This window comes from Thalassophryne amazonica, chromosome 5 (assembly GCF_902500255.1).
Source record: "Thalassophryne amazonica chromosome 5, fThaAma1.1, whole genome shotgun sequence".
Lineage (NCBI taxonomy): Eukaryota > Metazoa > Chordata > Actinopteri > Batrachoidiformes > Batrachoididae > Thalassophryne > Thalassophryne amazonica.
In genome coordinates this window covers 26,785,723-26,810,502 of record NC_047107.1, presented here as the reverse complement: position 1 = coordinate 26,810,502, position 24,780 = coordinate 26,785,723, and the positions used below count along the sequence as shown (strand labels likewise).

Below are 24,780 nucleotides of genomic sequence, written 5' to 3'. Positions count from 1 at the left end.
AAATGCGCGTACCGAGAACGGAGCTTAAGGTGGATTTAAAGAGTAAACAGCTTAGTGAATAAGCCCAAGCCACGTGGAAAATCCGAAAGTGTCGAAAACCGGTTGTTATACACGGGAAAGGCCTGTTTATCGTCATAATTTTAGTAAAATGGACTTTGATGGATTATATAACATACAACATTACTTTATGGGACATACAACTGGATATTATTTTTCTGTGGAGTGTCATGAACTAAATCAGCCCACTTATGGCCGGATTCGACTTGTTTTGGAGGTCCAAAAGACCCGGACAAAGTAAGAACGGAAAATTATGAATTCTAATATGATGACAAATTATTAGTGATTGGCGTTTGTGGTTTGTTTGCTTAGATTGGAATTGATGGTCATTTGCCTGATTCTAAAGAGGTACAACATGCAGATACTGGTTTAAACATGAACGCGCAATAGTGGGCATTACAAAATATCATGCAAAACCCCACCGGTGCTCGGGTGGTGGGTGTATACAGGTTATATGCATTCAGCAGCCACTGCGGTGCTGAAAACTCGAAACTGGCTTATTTGTGTTGCGTCGACGATGCTGAAAAGTAACGTGAATCGGCCCAATGCCATTCCCAAATCTGACAAGTCCGTATCGGCATCCGATACTGATACCGAGTATCGGCTCGGGACATCCCTACTGCATGCACCCAGCACCCACACAGACACACACACACACACTTTTTTGTTTTGTTTCTGTTTTTGTACACGTGTAGTCCACAGCCATCAAACCTGTGAGTGGAGACAAGAGTATGACAACGATGAACCTGAATATTGCAAATTTTTGTAAGATACCTCTATTTCATCTGCAAAGAACATTTCACGCTTAAAACTGTCAGGAGTATGAGAAGGGGACAGACAAAGCTTTTGGGAGATGGTTACATTGTTACAACAGGCAGGGATCAATAACAACAGAGCGATCTTCTGATCATTTACACTGTGAAATGTTGCTGGACTGCTGGCATTTTGCTGTGAGCACATAACCATTGTATCCTTGTTAAGAGGCTTTAAAAATAATAATATAATAATAGTTTGTGCAGAAATTCTTTGGTTATGCAAACCGACTGTTTCAGCAGCTGTCCGAGTGGCTGGTCTCAGACAATCTTGGAGGTGAACATGCTGGATGTGGAGGTCCTGGGCTGGTGTGGTTACACGTGGTCTGCGGTTGTGAGACTGGTTGGATGTACTGCCAAATTCTCTGAAACGCCTTTGGAGACGACTTATGGTAGAGAAATGAACATTCAATACACGAGCAACAGCTCTGGTTGACATTCCTGCTGTCAACATGCCAATTGCACGCTCCCTCAAATCTTGCGACATCTGTGGCATTGTGCTGTGTGATAAAACTGCACCTTTCAGAGTCATACAAAATGGGAGCAAAACCAAAAGTGTTGCGTTTATATTTTTGTTGAGTGTATATTGTAAAACGTGCACTCAATATTGTCTTGACACATAAATGTTGGCTTTACACTGTGCGAGTTTTGGCCCTTTTTCAGATGATTTTTTCATTCGTACAAGAATTTTTTGGACCAAGATTCAGGTTAATCGCACGTCCTGCCTCGTGTAGTGTACATGGAGTAACAAGCTGCGTTTAACATCTCACGACCACCTCCTGATTGCCGATCGTAAGGTCATATGAAAATCAAACCTGTCTGATATTATTCTGGTCGGCCATCGTGAGGGTATCCTGCTGCTGAAGAGCTACAAGCGTCCAACCGCTCGCACTGTGCATGTGCAAACACCGCAGACCTGTCTTGTAATGTTTTTTTGCGTTGTTTTTAATCTTTGATGTTTCACGAGAGTTTTTGTAAATTAAGTTTGAAAAAAAAAAGCTTACATTTTGCTTCTGGAAACACGAGTCGACGTGTGGTTTTTGAACGTACAATGTGTGTGATAACATAAATCATGCGCTGTGAACGTTTGTGGTACAGTTTGAACTGAGAGTACAGTGAGTAAAAATGTCATACAGTGTCTGCTCAGCTTCAGGACGAATACTGCCATGAACACTACTGGCCAGTAGATGGCAGTAGAGGCCTTGAAAACTTGCCAACACAAAATTCCAGATAATCCATGTCTGCTACATTTAAGATGCGTGGAATTTAACAAACGCAAATACAATAATGTCTATAAACCCAGTGAATATATTCACGATAGTTTCAGGCACTAGAGTTTAACGCTGTTGTCCATGGAGCCTGAACAGAGTGTCTGAAATGCATTTGTCCTGTCGTGAATGTACTGAGATTACCCTATCCTACCCATAATGCACTGCTGGGCACAGCATGTGCTCACTAAAACCTTAGAAATTAGCACATTACATAAAACTAAAACATATATCTGATATTTTCACTTTATAAAACTTCAGACATGAAAGCAATTTTAAATAACTTGTCCAAAATTTCTTTGGTTAAAATTTGAACCATAAGTTAAAAATGTATGACTCTGGATGACTTGAGTGATATTGCCAGCGTATTAGTATGGTATTAAAGGAATTTTTTTTTTTTTGTGACCAGTTCCCCTTTGCCTGCAGAGGATAGAGCGGTTTCTTCTGGAAGCAGCTCTCTTCTGTTTGCAGAGGGTGGAACTATACATCTGTTAGGAAACTTTTAACAGGTAGGTGCTCAACTGATTTTAAATTTTAAAAATGTTTGCCGCTGTTCAGCTTTGTTTACTACGTTATTGGTCTAAAAGTTATCGGAAGATAATTAGTCCGATAATGGTTTTTAAAGTTATCTAAAAAGATAATCCGATAATGAAAACATTATCTTCGATAATTATGTTATCGGTATCGGAACTGTGCCCACCACTGCATGTATATGCCCATATACACTCAACAAAAATATAAACGCAACACTTTTGGTTTTGCTCCCATTTTGTATGAGATGAACTCAAAGATCTCAAACTTTTTCCACATACACAATATCACCATTTCTCTCAAATATTGTTCACAAACCAGTCGAAATCTGTGATAGTGAGCACTTCTCCTTTGCTGAGATAATCCATCCCACCTCACAGGTGTGCCATATCAAGATGCTGATTAGACACCATGATTAGTGCACAGGTGTGCCTTAGACTGTCCACAAAAAAAGGCCACTCTGAAAGGTGCAGTTTTATCACACAGCACAATGCCACAGATGTCGCAAGATTTGAGGGAGCGTGCAGTTGGCATGTGACAGCAGGAATGTCAACCAGAGCTGTTGCTCGTGTATTGAATGTTCATTTCTCTACCATAAGCCGTCTCCAAAGTCGTTTCAGAGAATTTGGCAGTACATCCAACCAGCCTCACAACCGCAGACCATGTGTAACCACACCAGCCCAGGACCTCCACATCCAGCATGTTCACCTCCAAGATCGTCTGAGACCAGCCACTCGGACAGCTGCTGAAACAATCGGTTTGCATAACCAAAGAATTTCTGCACAAACTGTCAGAAACCGTCTCAGGGAAGCTCATCTGCATGCTCGTCATCCTCATCGGGGTCTCGACCTGACTCCAGTTCGTCGTCGTAACCGACTTGAGTGGGCAAATGCTCACATTCGCTGGCGTTTGGCACGTTGGAGAGGTGTTCTCTTCACGGATGATGCGAAGGAGATGTGTTGCACTGCATGAGGCAAATTGTGGTCACACCAGATACTGACTGGTATCCCCCCCCAATAAAACAAAACTGCACCTTTCAGAGTGGCCTTTTATTGTGGACAGTCTAAGGCACACCTGTGCACTAATCATGGTGTCTAATCAGCATCTTGGTATGGCACACCTGTGAGGTGGGATGGATTATCTCAGCAAAGGAGAAGCGCTCACTATCACAGATTTCGACTGGTTTGTGAACAATATTTGAGGGAAATGGTGATATTGTGTATGTGGAAAACGTTTTAGATCTTTGAGTTCATCTCATACAAAATGGGAGCAAAACCAAAAGCGTTGCGTTTATATTTTTGTTGAGTATATATACAAAGGCACTTAAACCCAATGGACTGCATTTGAGACACCAGGACATTTTGACAACATAACAGTGTTTGAGGTATGTAACGCTAACAAATGTTACAGAATCCATTGAGGTAACTCACAAGTTCAAACAATTTTATCACTGTCAATGTAAGACAGGAAGCTTATAGTGTTACTGCAGAAGTCAAGGTTACTCAAACATCAGCTAAATTAGCTAATGATGCTTTCTGCTTCCTCGCTTATCCTGACTAACATATCCAGCATTTTGTCATGAAAAATACTGCCTAACATGTATTGGCCTAATAAAACACAGAACATTACATCTTAAATTAGTTATTAGTAGTCGCTGTTTCATAAAACCAGACGTGTAGGGAACACTAATAAATACCATATCCTTTACCTATTTTTGGCTAAAAGCTGAAATAGTTGTACTACAAAGTTTTACAGAGCAATAATGAGTTGCGATTCTCATCTCGGTAACTTTTTTTCTTTGCTATTTCTTTGATTGAAGGTACTGGTTTAATTAAACCCAATTAAAACTGAGTTACCAAATAAGTGCATCCTCATAATTGCTTCACTTTAGAAGCTCGATGACAGCATGCTGAATATACCCTGTCTGCTGCTTCATTTCAGCACTACAGTGTGTTTTAAAAGCAAACTAATACACAATAAGCCTATTTTATTCCTGCAGATCAGTTTTTATTCCTACACATCAGTTTGATAAACACAAAAACATATTTCACATTTCTTAAAATACACATCAACTCTCTTTCTGATGTACAGTGAATGGGATGTGACCTTTCTCCAGACCAATCAGGTAGCAATTTCCAAAAATCACTAGTTACTCCTTGTTGTCTATACACAGGACAGAGCTGAGTCAAAACTTTTGACTTGAAAGGGCTTCTCTTGTTTCAAGTTTTTTGGAGACATTTTTTACATACTGCAACTACAACAACAGTAAATAATAGTAATAATAATAAAAACAGCACCAATAACTGTATTTTAACAACTAAAACATCTTTCAGTCACGATTACTGTGAGTTTTACTACTACAACTCTGTTCTAAGTTAAACTGATGAGATATACTACATAAAAAATATGTTTACTAAATTTAAAAAATAACCAAACACAAACATGAAAAAGGTGTGTAGATTAAAGGTGTTTTTCTTGTTTGTTTGTTTTTTTTCTTAATGCATGACAGAGCAGTTAAACTGACAAGCATCATAATATATATATATATATATATATATATATATATATATATATATATATATATATATATATATATATACACACATACATACATACATACATACACATACACTAAAGGCAAGAGCATCATCACAGTAACTTCGGTGGCTTAGTTGTTAGCACTGCTGCCTCACATCAAGAAGGTTGTGGGATCGCTTCCCACCCTTTCTATGTGGAGTTTGCATGTTGTCCCTGTGCCTGTGTGGGTTTCCTGCAGGCACTCAGTTTTCCTCACACAATCAAAAACATGTTTATTTAGGGTCTACTCCTTTCTCTGCCCCTGACCAAGGCAGAGTCTATACATCTAGAGTTGGTCCCTGGGTGCCGGAATGAAGCTGCCCACTGTTCCTTGCGGCTGGATTGTGTCTAACTTTAATTAGGATGGGTTAAATGTAGAAGACAAATTTTGCTGTACATATATGTACAATAGCAGTAAAGGTTATATCATTGTCATTATTATATCCAGCTTTTGTCAATCTTGAACCAGCTTTGTATACACTACAGCCATCATCTGCACAAGTTTTGAAATCGGGATGAAATTTTCAAGCTGTCCAACAATTTCACCCCGATTCACCAAACAGACATCATTATACGGTGACCTCCGGGTGTCCGTAGTCTGAACAGCTTCAACCATGCTCAAACATCTTTAAACAGAGTAGTCCTATTGAGTACAGCTTGAAACATATTTGATTGTGGTAAAAAAAAAAAAAATTTTGAAGCAGAAGCAGTTGTTGCAGTTTTGGCTGAGGACACGGCTGGGTGCACCTTTACTTTTGTTTTTGAGTTGGTTCCCAGGTATGCACTTTATAAGCCAGCGAGTTGCCAGGTGTGCACTTTATAAGACACCCTGATAGGAAGCAAGCCAGAGTAAGCCATTTCATCCTTTGCTCTTTTTCTGGTTCATAGGAGATCAAAATAGAATGGAATAGGGGTGTAAAGTGCTTTGACAATGAACGCAATATAAAATGCAGTCCATTTACTCTGCAATGGCAGACAGATGCTACTGAGTATCTACTCAGTAATAAATGACTCAGATCGGGAGCAAAAAACAAAAAAACAACCTTGATTGGGATGTCCACATTTTAAAATGGTCAAAGTTTTCCTACAGGGGTGCACACACCACAGGACCCCCACCCACCACAGTTTCACATGATCTTATGGGAAATGGCTGAGCTACACATTTTTGTGGGGTTGAAGGAGTCAATCTGTCTCAAGATGGAACACCTTAGAGAAATCAGTGTCTTGCTTAAAGACACATCATTACTGAGCTGCACTTGATTGAATTGAGCTTTGTGGAAAACCTGCTGTATCAACCAAGCTGTAGTCGTCCCTCATCAATAATAATAATTTCATTAACAGCAGCTGCCTGTAGCTGGCCTATTTCCTCTGATCACCCCCCGCTCTCCATCCCGCAGTGCACACGACTCACATTACAGCTTTCTTACATTACCCAGCCAGTGACATAGCAACTTCTCTATCGGCAGCACTGATCTACCATTCAGTTGGAATACATAAGATGATGTAAGCTGTAACAACACCATCAATAAACTGGTTTGATATGTTTATCAGTTTTGTATAACTGCCTCTTTCACAGTCTGGTCAATACACTGTCGCCCAAAGTGACACAGAATGCATATGGATGATTTAAAGAGAAAGCTGAAACGAACTTTAGTGGTTTTAGTGTAATGCCTGATCTTGAAAGAAGGGAAAATCCTCACTCTAGAGGTGGAGGATGCGTTACTAATTCCGTTTGATGTGGGGATTCCCGTGCAGGATATTTTAAGAAATGTGTGACAAAGCAAACGAAGTAAAATTCACAACAGCCTAGCTTTGTTAAAGCTATGTGTTAAAGAAGTAACATACCTGTTTTATGAGCATGTAAGTCTCTGACATGATTTTCTCAATGCGGGCGAGGTCATAGGTCATGACTTTTTGACCTTGCTGCCACACCCTATAGGCATCAAGTAGCAGGGTTTTGCCTGACTCCACATCCTCAATAAGCTTTCGTTTTCTGTTGGGCTTTCGCAACAACCCCTGATCAGTCCCACTGGGGGCCATTGGTGCTTTGGGTGTTGGAGTTTGGAGCTGCTGCTGCCTGGAACTGATACTTAGCTCTTCGAGCGAAAGCTCTGGTGCTCGGCTGCTGTCTGCCATTTTGTCTCGGGGTTCCAGGGTACTCACAGAGGTCTCAGCCTCTGTTTGGCTGCCCGGAGAGTCCGTGATAGTGGACGGCTTCTTCCAGTGTCCAGAGTCCAACTCCATGGGTTCTTCTGGACCTGCTTTAAGCCCCTCACTCCCAGATGCCTCAATCTTGCGAGGGTAGCTTTCTGAAACCTTACTCGCCTTATCTGTGGCTACAGTGGAAAGTTGGGGTGGAGTGATTTGTGCCTGAGAGGCTTCTCTAGGCCCCATGTCTGGCCCTGTAGCACAGGCTCCCTCTGTGAGTCCCGGCTTTTTAGGCAGCGCATGTTTGCAGTCCTCTGAACTGGGTCTGTTGCACGTGTCAGTTGTTGTCATCTCACCCATGGAGGGGGCAGGTGCTTTGGAAAGCTGCTCAGACACCTGAAAGAGAACAGAACCTGTCAAAATATGAAGCGGGTGCATGCCAGATAGCTGAAACACGAAGCTGTTCTCAGCTCTTAGTGTGTCGGTGGACAATTCTTTGTTCTTACCCCTGTGAGACTGTTCAGACTGTCCTCCAGGACTTTAACAGTTAGGAAAAATGCTCTCTTGGCCAAAACCTGGCGATCAACATCCCGTAAATACTTCCTTCATGGACAAGAGTGAGAGAAAGAGGAGGCCGATGAGTTATAGAACATAAGACAATATTCATCACGGTAACAGAAGTACTACAGGAAATGTGTCCTCACTTTCCCTGGTCAGGGGTTCTGTGCAGCATGAAAGAGACTTTCAGCAGAGTATCGTGATCCTTAAGCTGAGACAAGACCTCCAACAACAGCACAATGGATCGGTTCATATGAGATGCAAAACTTCCCGGGCGATCAATTTCATCCACTGGAATACGCCAGATGCCCTGAAGGAGGTGAACAGGAAAAAAAAAAAAAAAAAACAGAACCAGCAGTTAATTGTCACTAAGCCATAACCACATAAAATATGTTTCCTCAAAATGAATAGAGGAATAAAAAACAGACATCTTGGACTTTATGAGGGCTTAACGTCACGATATGTCTTGGTTACAAAGCTTTACTAAACACTTGGCGTTTCAAAGCTGTTTCTTAGTAGAAGCTGTCCAACATACACTTAAATTCTGGCAGTTTACATTCTCATAGCCAGCTCTCTATTGCTACTCGGCATCTGTAAAGACATGAGGATTCTGTGACACACTGAAACTTTTAACAGGCAGACATGGAAAAACAAAAGGAAAAGAAAGGCGAGGAGAATGTATGAGGAATTAATAGAAGTACAAAACATAGCATTCAAAGAAAGGCTTAATAAAAGATGGAAAAAATCTGCAGAAGTAATCTTGTGGATGGACATGTTGAGGATGAGGGCCAGTTCCACTATCTATGCATGTGATCAGCAGACTCTTTAGTGCAGGCTTCTGTTCAGTCAAGATGAACATGTCACACACAAAATGTGATGTTTTTCTGTTTTTTTTTTTTTTGGATGGATTGTGCCCACATTTGCAGTGAACACATGTTCTGTCAGCAGGTGAACTGGTCGCGGTTCTGCATGCTGAAACTAATGACGCGAGTGCAGATGGTGGCCGTGGCTGCGTGCAGTCAGAGAGCACAGCTTCTGGCCTCAGAAAATGTGGGCGACACAGTTATGATAACCGTTTCAAGACAGAAGAAAACAAATGAGATGACTCAATCAGCCACTTAAAGCACTGGGGGATCCTGGTACTCCCCCGGACACAAAGCTCCAGATTGTCATGTGGCATTTTCAAAGCCAGCAATATAAGAAGCGGGCTAATGAGACGTAACAAATCTAATTCCTGCAGATGGGCTTGCATCATATTCACAACAAAGGTCCTGAATCTGGCCATTTAACATATCAATTCAATCAATCAATTTTTTTTTTATATAGCGCCAAATCACAACAAACAGTTGCCCCAAGGCGCCTTATATTGTAAGGCAAGGCCATACAATAATGATGTAAAACCCCAACGGTCAAAACGACCCCCTGTGAGCAAGCACTTGGCTACAGTGGGAAGGAAAAACTCCCTTTTAACAGGAAGAAACCTCCAGCAGAACCAGGCTCAGGGAGGGGCAGTCTTCTGCTGGGACTGGTTGGGGCTGAGGGAGAGAACCAGGAAAAAGATATGCTGTGGAGGGGAGCAGAGATCGATCACTAATGATTAAATGCAGAGTGGTGCATACAGAGCAAAAAGAGAAAGAAACAGTGCATCATGGGAATCCCCCAGCAGTCTACGTCTATAGCAGCATAACTAAGGGATGGTTCAGGGTCACCTGATCCAGCCCTAACTATAAGCTTTAGCAAAAAGGAAAGTTTTAAGCCTAATCTTAAAAGTAGAGAGGGTGTCTGTCTCCCTGATCTGAATTGGGAGCTGGTTCCACAGGAGAGGAGCATATATAAAATATATAACATATAAAACATATCTTCTCAAAAATCCAAAAACTTAAATCAAATGTAAAAATCATGCATCACTATGTGGGGGTGGGGATGGTAATGATTATCATGTCATAACAGATTACAGGGTTTTTAATCCGGTTGCCTCTCAATACCAAAGTACTGAACTCACAAAGTTTATCACTTCAAATTAAAGGGATTTAAATTCAGCTGGTGGAATGGTCCCAATACAGGCACTGGGACATTTCTCATGGAATTTAGACACTGAATATGTTTACAATGCTTGCATGAAATGGAAGATTTATCATTATGAGACATCAGCAGAGAGCGCTTGAGAAGGTTTTAACCTTTCAATGCACAGATTACCAAAAGCCTAAAAACAGCAAAAGGACATGCAGGAGGGTAGGCTGCACTCGCAAAAAAAAAAAAAATCTAATGGTGGCGAGTTGTTCTTCATCAGACAACCAACCAACTACAGCAAATCTGTTTAAGGAGAGCAGAGCCAGATTATGCTGCAGCACAACAGCTAAAGCAGATTTGTCAGACTAACTGCAATGATTTTAAGCATTTTTTTAAAAGAAAAAAATATGATCAGTGCTTGATATCTGGAGCACCAGCTTTGGCACAGTTGTGAGTCACACTTCACACAAGGAGCAAGTGAAAGTTAAATTGCACTGAAAATCAAGGGTTGAGGAACAAGAAAACCTTTATTTACAAATGGGATCTGTCTCACCCCCAATCAATTTTCAGCATCAAAGATGTTATCTCCCATGGAAGAGCATAGGATTAAATAGACAGCTATATCACATGGTGTCTTGTTCGAGCACAGCCAACAGAACAGAGTAACTGTTGCACCATGCAAAGAAAAAAAAAAGTAAAACAGAGAAAGGAACATGGCAGACAAGAAGAGCAGGCTTTTCTGCTTCTTTGTGTAAAATTCCAAGCCAGGATATGATGTTAGACATTCCCTTAACATTTTGCAGGAAAACCTGGTGCCTGCTGTCTCATACACTTCATCAAAGTGCTGCAAAAACAAGCTTCAAACGACAAAGAATAAAACGGCACAACCGTTTCTGAGGTAAAAGTGCAGAAAAGTTGCAGTTAACTGCTCATATGTCAAACAGCAACAAACAGCCACTACTGCAGCTACAAATACACTACTATATCAGTCAACTACAAGTTTAGAATGGAAGATTTTACACAGAGACACAATGCTAATGACACCTGGCAGGTGGGAGGTGTTAATTTTGTATTTTCTTACTAACTGCCCACAAGATGCAACATAAACAGGGATAACAGAAGCCTCAGAGAGGTCTATTCAGATACCTGCAGTATTTAAAACCATTATCTTGAAGTTGAAAGTAAGGCTAAGTCACTTGCACAACATTGCACAAAAACTCAAACAGCAGAACATCAAAATTGTGCCAAATTGTGCGAAAGTCAGAGGAAGAGGAAACGCGACTCACCATCACCAAAGAAAGCTACTCCACTGGCGCCTGTGTTTTAGTATTCTTTTGGACAGTTTCCTGCTGGCGGTAGCAGCACCACCAGCCCTGGCAGTGCCTCCACCCTGAAAGAGGCTCAGGCTCGGAGAACAAGGGGTGGGCTGCATTTGGGTGCAAGGGCAGCGAGAGCTGCAAGGGGGGGGGGGGGCAAAAAAAAAAGGAGGGAAGCACAGCTGCACACGGCAGTACAGCAACAGAGTATGAGGAAGAGAATGGCAGCTGCCTTTAGCGAGAGGAGAAGCACCGCTGAAGCCGGGGCACCATCAGCTCAGTATGCCAGTGACAGACAATCCGAGTCGCTCCTCTCCCGCATTCAGACCCTGCCATCTCAAAACAAAAACACCCACGCACTCCCCTGACCCCAGCCTGCCGGAGCTCTGAACCCCCTCCTTCCCTTTCCATCTCACTATACACTGCATATAGCCAATCCTTGTAGGCTGTGCTAGCCAATCACAGGCAGGTTGAGAAAATCCCGCCCATTAATACACACCCACACAATACGCACACAAACAGAGGAGTGATAGAGTAATGAGGAAACAGAAGAGTGCAACAGAGAAGAGATAAGTAGAGCAAATGAAGGCATTTGGGGGGGGGGAGTGCGATCACCCTGAAGACGGAGCAACAGGAAAAGTACTGGCAGAAAAACTGACTCCGTGCAACCACATCTGTGTGATAAGATGCATCAAGAGCAATAACATCCTCAGACCTCAAGAAAAAAAAGGACAAGTCTACCCGTGTCTAAGTCCCACTGAGTGCAGGAGACACAGGCTGAACAGATGCGCCTGTTCTGCAAGCACGCAGCATTTCCTCAGGTAGCAAGCCCTCACCTGCTTCCTTTCCTTCAATGCAGCGTGTCTGTATCCAGCTGGTCACCATAAACACACTAAGCAAACAAGCCTTGTTTTTCCTGCTTCCTGCTGTGAGGGAGAAAAAAAAATAAAACTGCTGAAAAAACAAAAAAACAAAACGGTAACCTCAACCAGTGAGCAGGAGGAGAGAATGTGAGCAGAAAGTAAACCGACGACATGCAAATCAAAACATCAACTTACATAAAATGTATAAATTTGACTAAAACTCCTCCCCACTCACTCACGCACGCACACACACACACGCGTGCTTGCACGGGTTCAGCTGAGTGGGGCTCCATCTACAGTACATTGCACAGCTGAACACACAACCGTTTGAGTCATACCTCAAACTGAAGCCAGTAATGAAAGTGTAAATGTTTCCTAAAAAGACGACGCAAACCTAACATAAACACAAGGCCGACATTCGGGAGAAGCTATCAGCTAAAAACAGGCCTTCTGAACACACACACACACACACACACACACACACACACACACACACACACACACACACACACACACACACACACACACACACACACACACACACACACACACACACACACACACACACACACACTACCGCTGTGGATTTACGGTGATCTGAAATCTACCAACAGGGACATCCATTTTCTCTGGAGCTCTGCAGAAAGTGAATGCATGAGTGGGTGGAAGAATATGTAAGCAAGAGTACGTGCGAGTGGAGTGTCAGGTGGGGTGGGTGGTGGGGGGAGTAAGACATTGGCTGAGCGATCACAGATCACTCTGTAGTCATCCTGTGCAGCCACAGGACTGCTACAACCAAACACCACTAGACTCAGCTCTGCTACTCAGTTAGGTAGCAGTAATCAGTCACACAGTACAATTAGTGATTAACTGAGTTTTATAAGCAGTTCTGGACACAGCCGAAATAAAAGAATATGGTGGATTAAGCTGATCTGCCAGAAAGCAGAAACAGAGAAGGGTTCAGATTCTAAACAACTGCAACAAAAGTAGGAAACGCCTTAGGGCGTGCTCACACTTGGCACAGGTGCCTTGGACCGTGCCCGAGCATGATTCGTCCCCTTCCCCCGCTGGCTTGCACTCATACTGTAGTCCTTGTTTATGTCTGTCAACACAATGCCACTTTTGTTTTGAGAAAGACGATTCTCTCACACACTACAGTAATAGAATATATCATTGAAAGACTACTGAATTTAGCCCTATTATATTACACTAGCATGTTGCCCGTGGGCTCCATGTGCTTTAGATTGGGTAGTGTTTATAAAATAGGTAGCTGACATTTTTTCAAAGGTGGTAATAAATTAAGTAATGAGTTGGAATGGCGTGCCAAAAATGTTTTTAGAACCTTAGGCCTTAATTTTTAGAAGAGGAACTCAACCCTTATATTTCCTATTAACCCTCTGGGGTCCAAAGGCATTTTTTGGACAGTTCACTTGCCTGGCATAAATGTTTTATTATTGCTGTTAACAGCTCTCCCTGCATCCCACAATCAAGTTTTATGTCTCTTCTTTTTCTCAGGACAACCTGTATTTTCAGAATATATATGCTATAGTGATGTTTTATAAGTGTAATAAAGGTTTACAATCAGAAATAAGAAAGGAAAAAAATAAAGCAGAAAAATAATTTTCACACACATTTATTTAAAACAGCAAACTATAATAAACAACTGTTTTGACACTTCCATCCATCCATCTATTTTCTTCCGCTTTATCCGGAGTCGCGGATAAAGCTCAAGCAAAGCAAAGCTGCCCAGACTTTCCGATCCACACACACCTCCCCCAGCTCCTCCGGGGGAACCCCAAGGCGTTCCCAAGCCAGCCGAGAGACGTAGTCCCTCCAGCGTGTCCTGGGTCTTCCCCGGGGCCTCCTCCCGAAGAGACATGCCCGGAACACCTCTCCAGCGAGGCGTCCAGGGGGCATCCGAATAAGATGCCCGAGCCACCTCAACTGGCTTTTTTCGACGTGGAGGAGCAGAGGCTCGACTCCGAGCTCCTCCCGAGTGACCGAGCTCCTCACCCTATCTCTAAGGGAGTGCCCAGCCACCCTGCGGAGGAAACTCATCTCGGCCGCTTGTACTCGCGATCTCGTTCTTTCAGTCATGAGCGAAATCTTATGACCATAGGTAAGGATCGGAATATAGATCGATCGGTAAATCGAGAGCTTTGCCCCCCTAATCAGCTCTCTCTTCACCACGACGGTCCGATACATGCAACCGCATCACTGCAGATGCTGCACCAATCCGTCTGTCGATCTGACGCTCCATCCGTCCCACACTCGTGAACAAGACCCCGAGATACTTAAACTCCTCCACTTGAGACAAGGACACTCCATCGACCTGAAGAGGGCAAAGCACCTTTTTCTGGTCGAGAACCATGGCCTCGGATTTGGAGGTGCTGATTTTCATCCCGGACACTGCTCCTCCTGAATCCGAGGTTCGACTATCGGTCAAATTCTCCTCTCCAGTACTCTGGAATAGACCTTACCGGGGAGGCTGAGGAGTGTGATCCCCCTGTAGTTGGAACACACCCTCCGGTCCCCCTTCTTAAACAGAGGGACCACCACCCCGGTCTGCCAATCCAGTCCAATCAAACAATAAACACAAATGCACATTTTGAACAATATATACAAAATGGTCTATGTGTTTTGTTTGTCTTCATCTCAAAGCAATTTCTGTCTGCTATTACACAAAGGTCACACCACAAATGTATACTTCTATGAAGGTGACTGTGTGTTTGTTCTCTCCTGCTGTGAAAGCAGCTTTCACACTTCGAGGCCCATTTACACTCTGAGGAGCAGCCCCTCCCCCTCGCTCATGGTAAACAGTGCTTTACGCCGAAGCGAGAGAGCTTGCCACAGGCTTAAGCCTGGGTCCCACCGAATAATGAAGGATGAAGAATGACCCACGTTTTCATCTATCACGTATCCGCTATGATGCCATGTAGCAGCCTCTAGTGAGCCACGACTGACCTGTCTTTAGAGCCTCGAATGGTTCGCATCAGCCACACTAAGCCACGTCGTGCTGTGATAGCACCATGATAACGCAATGTTGGCGCACGTTTAGGCATGGGTTTGGTCCAAACCTCCAGCCCACACCTGGTCCCTTTAAAATATGGGTTTTCAATTCACAGATTCACAGCAGCATTTAAAGATGTCACATTTTCTTAAATGCAGTCCAAAAATAGACACTCTAGTACAGTCCCACGGTTATGCGCTGTGCGGCAGGCTGCTGTCCACCTGTACTACATTAGACCAGCTAGAACCAAACCACGGTTTCCTGGAGAGCCGCCTCTGTGCTCCTCGCTGGCTCCGCGGCTCGCTGGCTTTATTTCTTCTGTGGCTTAAACACACACACACACACACACACACACCATAATCGCACTATAAACTTTGTGTTCGTCCTTTTATTTCTGCAAAATTGCTCTTTTGCGCGCGCGCCGCTGTTCCATTCCTGGACAGCTGCCTCTGTGCTCAGTCTCACTGGCTTAAAATCCATCCATGGCTTGCTGGCTTTATTTTTTCCCTGACTTTAAACACAGTCATTTTTACACTGATCACTTTTAACTTTGTGTTCTTTCGTTTATTTCTGCAAAATTGCTCTTTTAACTTTTAACTTTGTGTTATGTCTTCAAAATCGGTCTTTTGCGCGCTCTCCTGTGTTGCCGCACAGCTTCTGCTCTGCTTGCTTTTAGCCTCCACTGGAGTTATTTCTTCTGCAGCTTTAAACACACATCCACTTTCACGCAGTCACCCAAATTTTAACTTTGTGTTCGCCCAATATTGATTGAAAATTCAGTCTTTTGTGAGCTGGCGTTCTGCCTAAATGCTCATTTGAAGCATGATGAGTCACTGCCTCATTGCGTCAGTGCGCACACACAGCGGAGTTCATGTGATCCATTAACGATATTAAATCAACATACTTTTACATACAACAGACATCAACATACGACACACTTTTACAGCTAGGAACTTTTATCAAGCTATAAAAAAACATTATAAAATAGTTACCTTAAGTTGTTCCACATGGAGCAGGAAAGAGAGGAAAAAAGCATCCAGATGTCAGTCCTCTGTGATTCCAGAAGTGATTAGAGGTGTTTTCAGCATCCAAGGTTTGGCAGAAAAAGATGAATCCGCTACAAAATAATTTTTTTGTATAGAGTCCAGCGCACAGAGCAGGTGGAATTGGGTGCGCAAAAGGAGAGCCGCTCCAAAAATAGCCTTTCAGGTCCTGAGAAGCTGCCAGGCACACGGATAATGGGCTTTTAGCAGACTTGTAAGCACTACGCATGCGCCTCTAAGCCGTCGCAGTAACTCGTACACAAACTGCGCCACGCTGTTGTTGCTAAATTTTGAACTTCTTGAAATTAGCGCCACACTCAGAGAGGAGCCTCATTAACTGAAGATAATGCCTCTAAGAGCCACTCAGAGCCACGAAACTCCCACGATAGTTGAAGAAACCCTCTCATAGCAAAGAAAACATGCTGCGTGGCTCCTTCTTCATCCTTCATTATTCGGTGGGACCCAGGCTTTATCCAATAAAATTCACAGGCAAACTAGTGGAGCAATCTTGATACTCACACACTCTGTTTGAGCATGTGAGATTGTATGAGAGGCTCTCCATCTGCTCACTTTCACTGATCACTGTGCATAATGGAGCAGGGTGCATTGGAGCCAGCAGCCAGGGGCCAACTAGTAACACATCACCCCTAAAAACAATCTTTGGTGTATCACGTGAGGTAAATCTGCCCTACGATTGGATTTTGGAAAACCACGTGACAGTGAACCAATTCCGATTGGACACTTACATTGCGCACGTCATCACACAGCTTCTATGAGGAGTACAAAGATGGTGGATGGCTGTCTCGAAAGCCCGCGGAGTTAACTTTTCAGCAAAAAAAAAAAAAAAGTAAGTTTCTATCTCATATCATTAAAAAGTTATTTATAATTTAGTAAAACTTGCTCTCAGCCGTGGTATATGACGGCGTCGGCCCTAGAGGGTTAATTATGTAATTTTTAATGTTAATGCTGTTTTAATGTATAGTGAACAAAAATATAAACACAACACTGTTCTTTTTGCTCCCATTTTCATGAGCTGAACTCAAAGATCTAAAACATTTTCTATAAACAGAAAAGACCTATTTCTCTCAAATATCGTTCACGAATCTATTAGTGAGCACTTCTCCTTTGCCGAGATAATCCATCCCACCTCACAGGTGTGGCATATCAAGATGCTGATTAGACACCATGATTATTGCAATGGTGTGTCTTAGCCTGGCCACAATAAGAGGCCACTATAAAGTGTTCAGTTGTATCACACAGTACAATGCCACAGATGTCACAAGTTTTGAGGGAGCGTGCTGACTTCAGGAATGTCCAGCAGAGCTGTTGCCCGTGAACTGAATTTGGTAGAATTTGGCAGTACATCCACAACCGCAGACCATGTGTAACCACACCAGCCCAGGACCTCCACATCCAGCATATTCACCTCCAACATTGCTGAGACCAGCCACCCGGACAGTTGCTGCAACAATCTGATTACAGAGAAGAACTTCTGCACAAACTATCTCAGAGAAGATCATCTGCATGCTCGTTGTCCTCATCGCGGTCTCGACCCAACTGCAGCTCATCAATGTAACCAACTTGAGTGGGCAAATGCTCACATTCAATGGCGTCTGGATCTATGCAAAGGAAATGTGTTGCACTGCGTGAGGCAAATGGTGGGCACACCAGATACTAGCCGTTTTTGCCCCCCCCCCGTCAATAAAGCAAAACTGGACATTTCAGAGTGGCCTTTTATTATGCCCAGCTGAAGGCACACCTTTGCATTAATCATGGTGTCTAATCAGCATCTTGATATGCCACACCTGTAAGGTGGGATGGATTATCACAACAAAGGAGAAGTGCTCACTAATACAGATTTGTGAACAATATTTCAGAGAAATACGTCTTTTGTGTATATAGAAAATCTTTTAGATCTTAGATCTGGGTGTTCACCTCAACAGCAAACTGGACTGGACTCACAACACTGACGCCCTGTACAAAAAAGGTCAGAGTCGCCTCCACCTCCTGAGGAGACTGAGATCCTTTGGAGTGAGCAGGCCTCTGCTTAAGACCTTCTACAACTCTGTTGTCGCCTCTGTTCTCCTCTATGCTGTTGTCTGTTGGGCCCCGGGCAGCACAGAGCGGGAGAGAAAAAGACTGAACAAGCTGGTCAGGAAGTCCAGCTCTGTCCTGGGCTGTCCTCTGGAGTCTCTGGAAGAGGTGGCTGAGAGGAGGGCGTTAACCAAGCTCAAATCCATCATGAACAACTCCACTCACCCTCTGCACCGGACTGTAGTGGAGCTGACCAGCCCGTTCAGTGACAGACTGAGGCACCCTCAGTGCAAGAAGGAACGATACTGCAGGTTGTTCCTCCCTGCTGCTGTCAGGCTGTACAATAACACTGTGAAATAACCACATGCAATAATATGTCCACAAATCACATGCAATATTATTATGTCCACATAACGTGCAATAACAACTCGTTTACAAATCCCAGCACTAATGTCACCTTACCACATCCAAACTCCATTTCACATATTGTAAAGAAGATGCTCCTATCTCCCTTTCAATCCCAATCATGTTTATATATATGCATATGTATATGTGTATAGGTATGTGTGTGTATATGGGTATGCGTGTATGAGATGAAGTCAAAGATCTAAAACTTTTTCCACATACACAATATCACCATTTCCCTCAAATATTGTTCAGAAACCAGTCTAAATCTGTGATAGTGAGCACTTCTCCTTTGCTGAGATAATCCATCCCACCTCACAGGTGTGCCATATCAAGATGCTGATTAGACACCATGATTAGTGCACATGTGTGCCTTAGACTGTCCACAATAAAAGGCCACTCTGAAAGGTGCAGTTTTGTTTTATTGGGGGGGGGGATACCAGTCAGTATCTGGTGTGACCACCATTTGCCTCATGCAGTGCAACACATCTCCTTCGCATAGAGCTGATCAGGTTGTCAATTGTGGCCTGTGGAATGTTGGTCCACTCCTCTTCAATGACTGTGCGAAGTTGCTGGATATTGGCAGGAACTGGTACACGCTGTCGTATACGCCGGTCCAGAGCATCCCAAACATGCTCAATGGGTGACATGTCTGGTGAGTATGCCGGCCATGCAAGAACTGGGACATTTTCAGCTTCCAAGAATTGTGTACAGATCCTTGCAACATGAGGTGATGTTCTTGGATGGCACAACAATGGGCCTCAGGATCTCGTCACGGTATCTCTGTGCATTCAAAATGCCATCAATAAAATGCACCTGTGTTCTTCGTCCATAAGAGACGCCTGCCCATACCATAACCCCACCACCACCATGGGCCACTCGATCCACAACATTGACATCAGAAAACCGCTCACCCACACGATGCCACAGACGCTGTCTGCCATCTGCCCTAGACAGTGTGAACCGGGATTCATCCGTGAAGAGAACACCTCTCCAACGTGCCAAACGCCAGCGAATGTGAGCATTTGCCCACTCAAGTCGGTTACGACGACGAACTGGAGTCAGGTCGAGACCCTGATGAGGACGACGAGCATGCAGATGAGCTTCCCTGAGATGGTTTCTGACAGTTTGTGCAGAAATTCTTTGGTTATGCAAACCGATTGTTTCAGCAGCTGTCCGAGTGGCTGGTCTCAGACGATCTTGGAGGTGAACATGCTGGATGTGGAGGTCCTGGGCTGGTGTGGTTACACGTGGTCTGCGGTTGTGAGGCTGGTTGGATGTACTGCCAAATTCTCTGAAACGTCTTTGGAGACGGCTTATGGTAGAGAAAAGAACATTCAATACACGAGCAACAGCTCTGGTTGACATTCCTGCTGTCAGCATGCCAATTGCACGCTCCCTCAAATCTTGCGACATCTGTGGCATTGTGCTGTGTGATAAAACTGCACCTTTCAGAGGGGCCTTTTATTGTGGACAGTCTAAGGCACACCTGTGCACTAATCATGGTGTCTAATCAGCATCTTGATATGGCACACCTGTGAGGTGGGATGGATTATCTCAGCAAAGGAGAAGTGCTCACTATCACAGATTTAGACTGGTTTCTGAACAATATTTGAGGGAAATGGTGATATTGTGTATGTGGAAAAAGTTTTAGATCTTTGAGTTCATCTCATACAAAATGGGAGCAAAACCAAAAGTGTTGCGTTTATATTTTTGTTGAGTGTATATATATATATATATACATATATATATATATATATATATATATATATATATATATATATATATATATATATATATATATACACACACACACACACACACACACACACACACACACACACACACACACACACACACACACACACACACACACACACACACACACACACACACAAGGTCTGTGAGAAAAGTAACGGACCTTTTTATTTTTTTCAAAAATTATATGGATTTGATTCATATGTTTTTACATCAGCCAAACTTGAACCTTCGTGCGCATGCGTGAGTTTTTCCACGCCTGTCGGTTGCGTCATTCGCCTGTGGCAGGCTTTGAGTGAGCACTGGTCCACCCCTCTCGTCGTTGTTTCATTGCGAGGAAATGGCGGAATGATTTGGGCTTTTCTTTTCCATCAGAATTTTTTCAGAAACTGTTAGAGACAGGCAGCTGGAAACCATTCGAAAAATTTATCTGGCTTTCGGTGAAAATTTTACAGGCTTCACAGAGAATAAGGAGTGTTACTACAGCTTTAAGGATGGCCCACAATGGCGCACGGCGCACCGCACTCCGAGCCGCCATCGAGAGGCAGAAACCACCACATCATTTCTAAACGGATGGCTGTGTGGAGCTGGGACCGTCGTGTGCAAATTTCTCTGGTTATCACAAGAGCTGGACATCAGCCATTTTCCGGCAGATTTCTCTTTCAACAAGAGATTTTGTCATGGAAAGCCACGCGGAGGCTTTGCACGTCACGACCGATTCGCTGATGAAGCGAGACAAAGGAACACCTCCGTTTCAGAGTGCCAGAGGACAAGTTGGGACATGCCTATCTCGGCTTTCAGCGCTTACCAGTCGAGTGAGTATAAGAGAAATTGTGGAGAGCTGGGCATGTCCCAACTTGTCCTCTAACACTCTGAAACTGAGGTGTTCCTTTGTCTCTGTCTTTGTCTCGGCTTTCCATGACAAAATCTGTAGTAACACTCCTTAATCTCTGTTAAGCCCGTAAAATTTTCACCGAAAGCCAGATAAATTTTTCGAATGGTTTCCAGCTGCCTGTCTCTAACAGTTTCTGAAAAAATTCTGATGGAAAAAAAGCCCAAATCATTCCGCCATTTCCTCACAATGAAACAACGACGAAGTGGGTGGACCAGTGCTTACTCAAAGCCTGCCCACAGGCGAATGACGCAACCGACAGGCGTGAAAAACTCACGCATGCGCACGAAGGTTCAAGCTTGGCTAATGTAAAAACATATGAATCAAATCCATATAGTTTTTGAAAAAAATAAAAAGGTACGATACTTTTCTCACAGACCTCGTATATATATGTATATACATACATACATATTCTATTTCTACCTAATTTCTTATGTCTTGTACTGTTACAAGTATTATTACTATTGCTTATCCTTGCACACGCTGTTCGATGAACATTTTCCTCTACTTGCACCCACCTTGTGTGTTTTCTTAAGAGCTGACGTAACGTGAATTTCTCCTCTGTGAGATCAGTAAAGTTTTTTTATCTTATCTTAGAGTTCAGCTCATGAAAATGGGAATAAAAACAAAAGTGTTGCATTTATATTTTGTTCAGTGTATTTATAAATTGTTTAGGTTGTTGTCATCATATACACACTATTATCAGGGGTGCACATAACTGGTACTCATCGTGCTCATGTGTGCTAAACATCACTGATGCACAGCAGAGGAAAACACTTTTATAATCTGTCATTGCTTTCCTCTTATGAAGCACTTTCCTTGTGTTTTCGGCTGTGCATCATTTATTTTTAGCACGTACAAGCACCATGAGTACCAGTTATGTGCATGCCTGATTATTATATTTTTTTATTATCATCATTATTTTATTACAACCAAAATTCCAATGAAGTTGGGACGTTGTATAAAATGTAAATAAAAACAGAATACAATGATTTGCAAATCCTCTTCAACCTATATTCAATTGAATACACCATAAAGACAAGATATTTAATGCTCAAACTGGTCAAGTTTATTGTTTTTTGTGCAAATATTTGCTAATTTTGAAATGGATGCCTGCAACACATTTGAAAAAAGCTGGGACAGTGGTATGTTTACCACTGTGTTACATCACCTTTCCTTCTAACAACACTCAATAAGCGTTTGGGAACTGAGGACACTAATTGCTGAAGCTTTGTAGGTGGAATTGTTTCCCATTCTTGCTTGATGTACGACTTCAGTTGTTCAACAGTCCGGGGGTCTCCATTGTCATATTTTGCACTTCCTAATGCGCCACACATTTTCCATGAAGCGACAGGTCTGTACTGCAGGCAGGCCAGTCTAGTATCTGCACTCTTTTACTACGAAGCCACGCTGCTGTAACACGTGCAGAAAGTGGCTTGGCATTGTCTTGCTGAAATAAGCAGGGATGTCCCTGAAAAAGACGTTGCTTGGATGGCAGCATGTGTTGCTCCAAAACCTGGATGTTCCTTTCAGCACTGATGGTGTCATCACAGATGTGTAAGTTGCCCATGCCATGGGCACTAACACACCCCCATACCATCACAGATGCTGCCTTTTGAACTTTGTGCTGGTGACAATCTGGATGGACTTTTGCCTCTTTTGTCCGGAGGACACGATGCCCATGATTTCCAAAAACAATTTGAAACATGGACTCATCAGACCACAGCACACTTTTCCACTTTGCATCTGTCAAATGAGCTCGGGCCCAGAGAAAGTGGCGGCGTTTTTGGATGTTGTTGATGTATGGGTTTCGCTTTGCATGGTAGAGTTTTAAGAGTTTTTGCACTTGTAGATGTAGCAATGAACTGTGTTAACTGACAACGGTTTTCTGAAGTGTTCCTGAGTCCATGCGGTAAGATCCTTTACACAATGATGTCGGTTTTAAATGCAGTGCCGCCTCAGGGATCGAAGGTCACGGGCATTCAATGTTGGTTTTCGACCGTGCCGCTTATGTGTAGAAAGTTCTTCAGATTCTCTGAATCTTCGGATTATATTATGGACTGTAGATGATGTAATCCTTAAGTTCCTTGCAACTGAATGTTGAGAAACATTGTTTTTAAACTGTTGGACTATTTTTTTCACGCAGTTGTTCACAAAGCAGTAAGGGTGTAACGATACATGTATTTGTATTGAACAGTTTCGGTATGTGACATTCGGTTCGGCACAGGGCTGTGCATGGGTGAGTTCACAGTGGGTGTGTTTACATTCAGTGTTGCCAACTTAGCTGAACCAATGAAGGAGTGCTTCGAGCTGCTGCTTCGTTGGTTTCATTTGTTTTATTTCGCTTTATCTTCATTTTTCCCACATGTCAGGCTACAGTTTTTGATTTAGGTTTTATGGTTAACTGGTTATGCTAATTGCTCATTTGCAGCAACAAAAATACATCTTTTTTCACCATATATTTTATAACATTTATATGTTTCAATGTTGTTTTATGGCAATTCAGCCCTTTGATAAAGCAATGCCATTCGAAATAATTATTGTTGTTCTTTATTATAAACTGTTTTATTCTTTATTATTTTATATTTCAACAGCCAAGAGACATTTGACGATTTGTTGATTTTCAAGTATTTTAGGTTTTCAAATAATGTTCTGTTGTTAAAGTAATGTTTCCCTAGCACATTTTTAAAAAATTCCCCGCTAATCCGATTAATCAATTAATCATGTCGAAACCCCATCAAATTCATCGATGATCCAAATAATTGTTTGTTGCAGCCCTAAGTGTGACAGTTTTGAACAAGTTCATTTTTCCGGCAAAAAATATGAAGGTGGAATAAAATTGAACAGGGCTTCATGCTGGAACCATTGTGCTGCGCTTTATTTGTGGAAAGGTTTTGTTAAAAGCTGTTTACTAGGAATTTATTTTTTATAATATTTCATACATTTGTTGCTTATTTGAGAATATTTTATTTAACTTGTTACCAGGCAGCACTTTGAAATTATTTTATTTTCCTGTTTGTATAATGTTACAATAAATTGTTGGTTTAAACAACAAGCAAATTTGGGTTTTGCATTTTGTTCCCATATTGTACTGAAAATGAACCGAACCATGACCTCAAAATCAAGGTACGTACTGAACCATGATTTTTGTTTATCATTACACCCCTACAAAGTGGTGATTCTCGCTCCATCTTTGCTTGTGAACGGCTGAGCCTTTTGGGGATGCTCCTTTTATACCCAATCATGACACTCACCTGTTTCCAATTAACCTGTTCACCTGTGGAATGTTCCAAACAGGTGTTCTTTGAGCATTCATCAACTTTCGCAGTCTTTTGTTGCCCCTGTCCCAGCTTTTTTGAAATGTGTTGCAGACATCCATTTCAAAATGAGCAAATATTTGCACAAAACAATAAAGTTGATCAGTTTGAACATTATATATCTTGTCTTTGTGGTGTATTCAATTGAATATAGGCTGAAGAGGATTTGCAAATCACTGTA

The 24,780-nt window shown here is 42.6% G+C and overlaps 1 protein-coding gene across 5 annotated transcripts in view; it reads right to left on the bottom strand.

Moving 5' to 3' along the window:
- cabin1 (calcineurin binding protein 1) overlaps window positions 1-24,780 on the bottom strand; it is a 195,300-nt gene that overhangs the window by 61,744 nt on the left and 108,776 nt on the right. For all 5 annotated transcript variants that reach the window (XM_034169832.1, XM_034169831.1, XM_034169834.1 and 2 more), the window contains 3 exons: window positions 8,098-8,261; window positions 7,900-7,996; window positions 7,091-7,789 (listed from right to left, as the gene is read on the bottom strand). In XM_034169832.1, coding sequence (XP_034025723.1) covers window positions 7,091-7,789; window positions 7,900-7,996; window positions 8,098-8,261 — 960 coding nt within the window. The remainder of the gene's footprint in view (window positions 1-7,090; window positions 7,790-7,899; window positions 7,997-8,097; window positions 8,262-24,780) is intronic.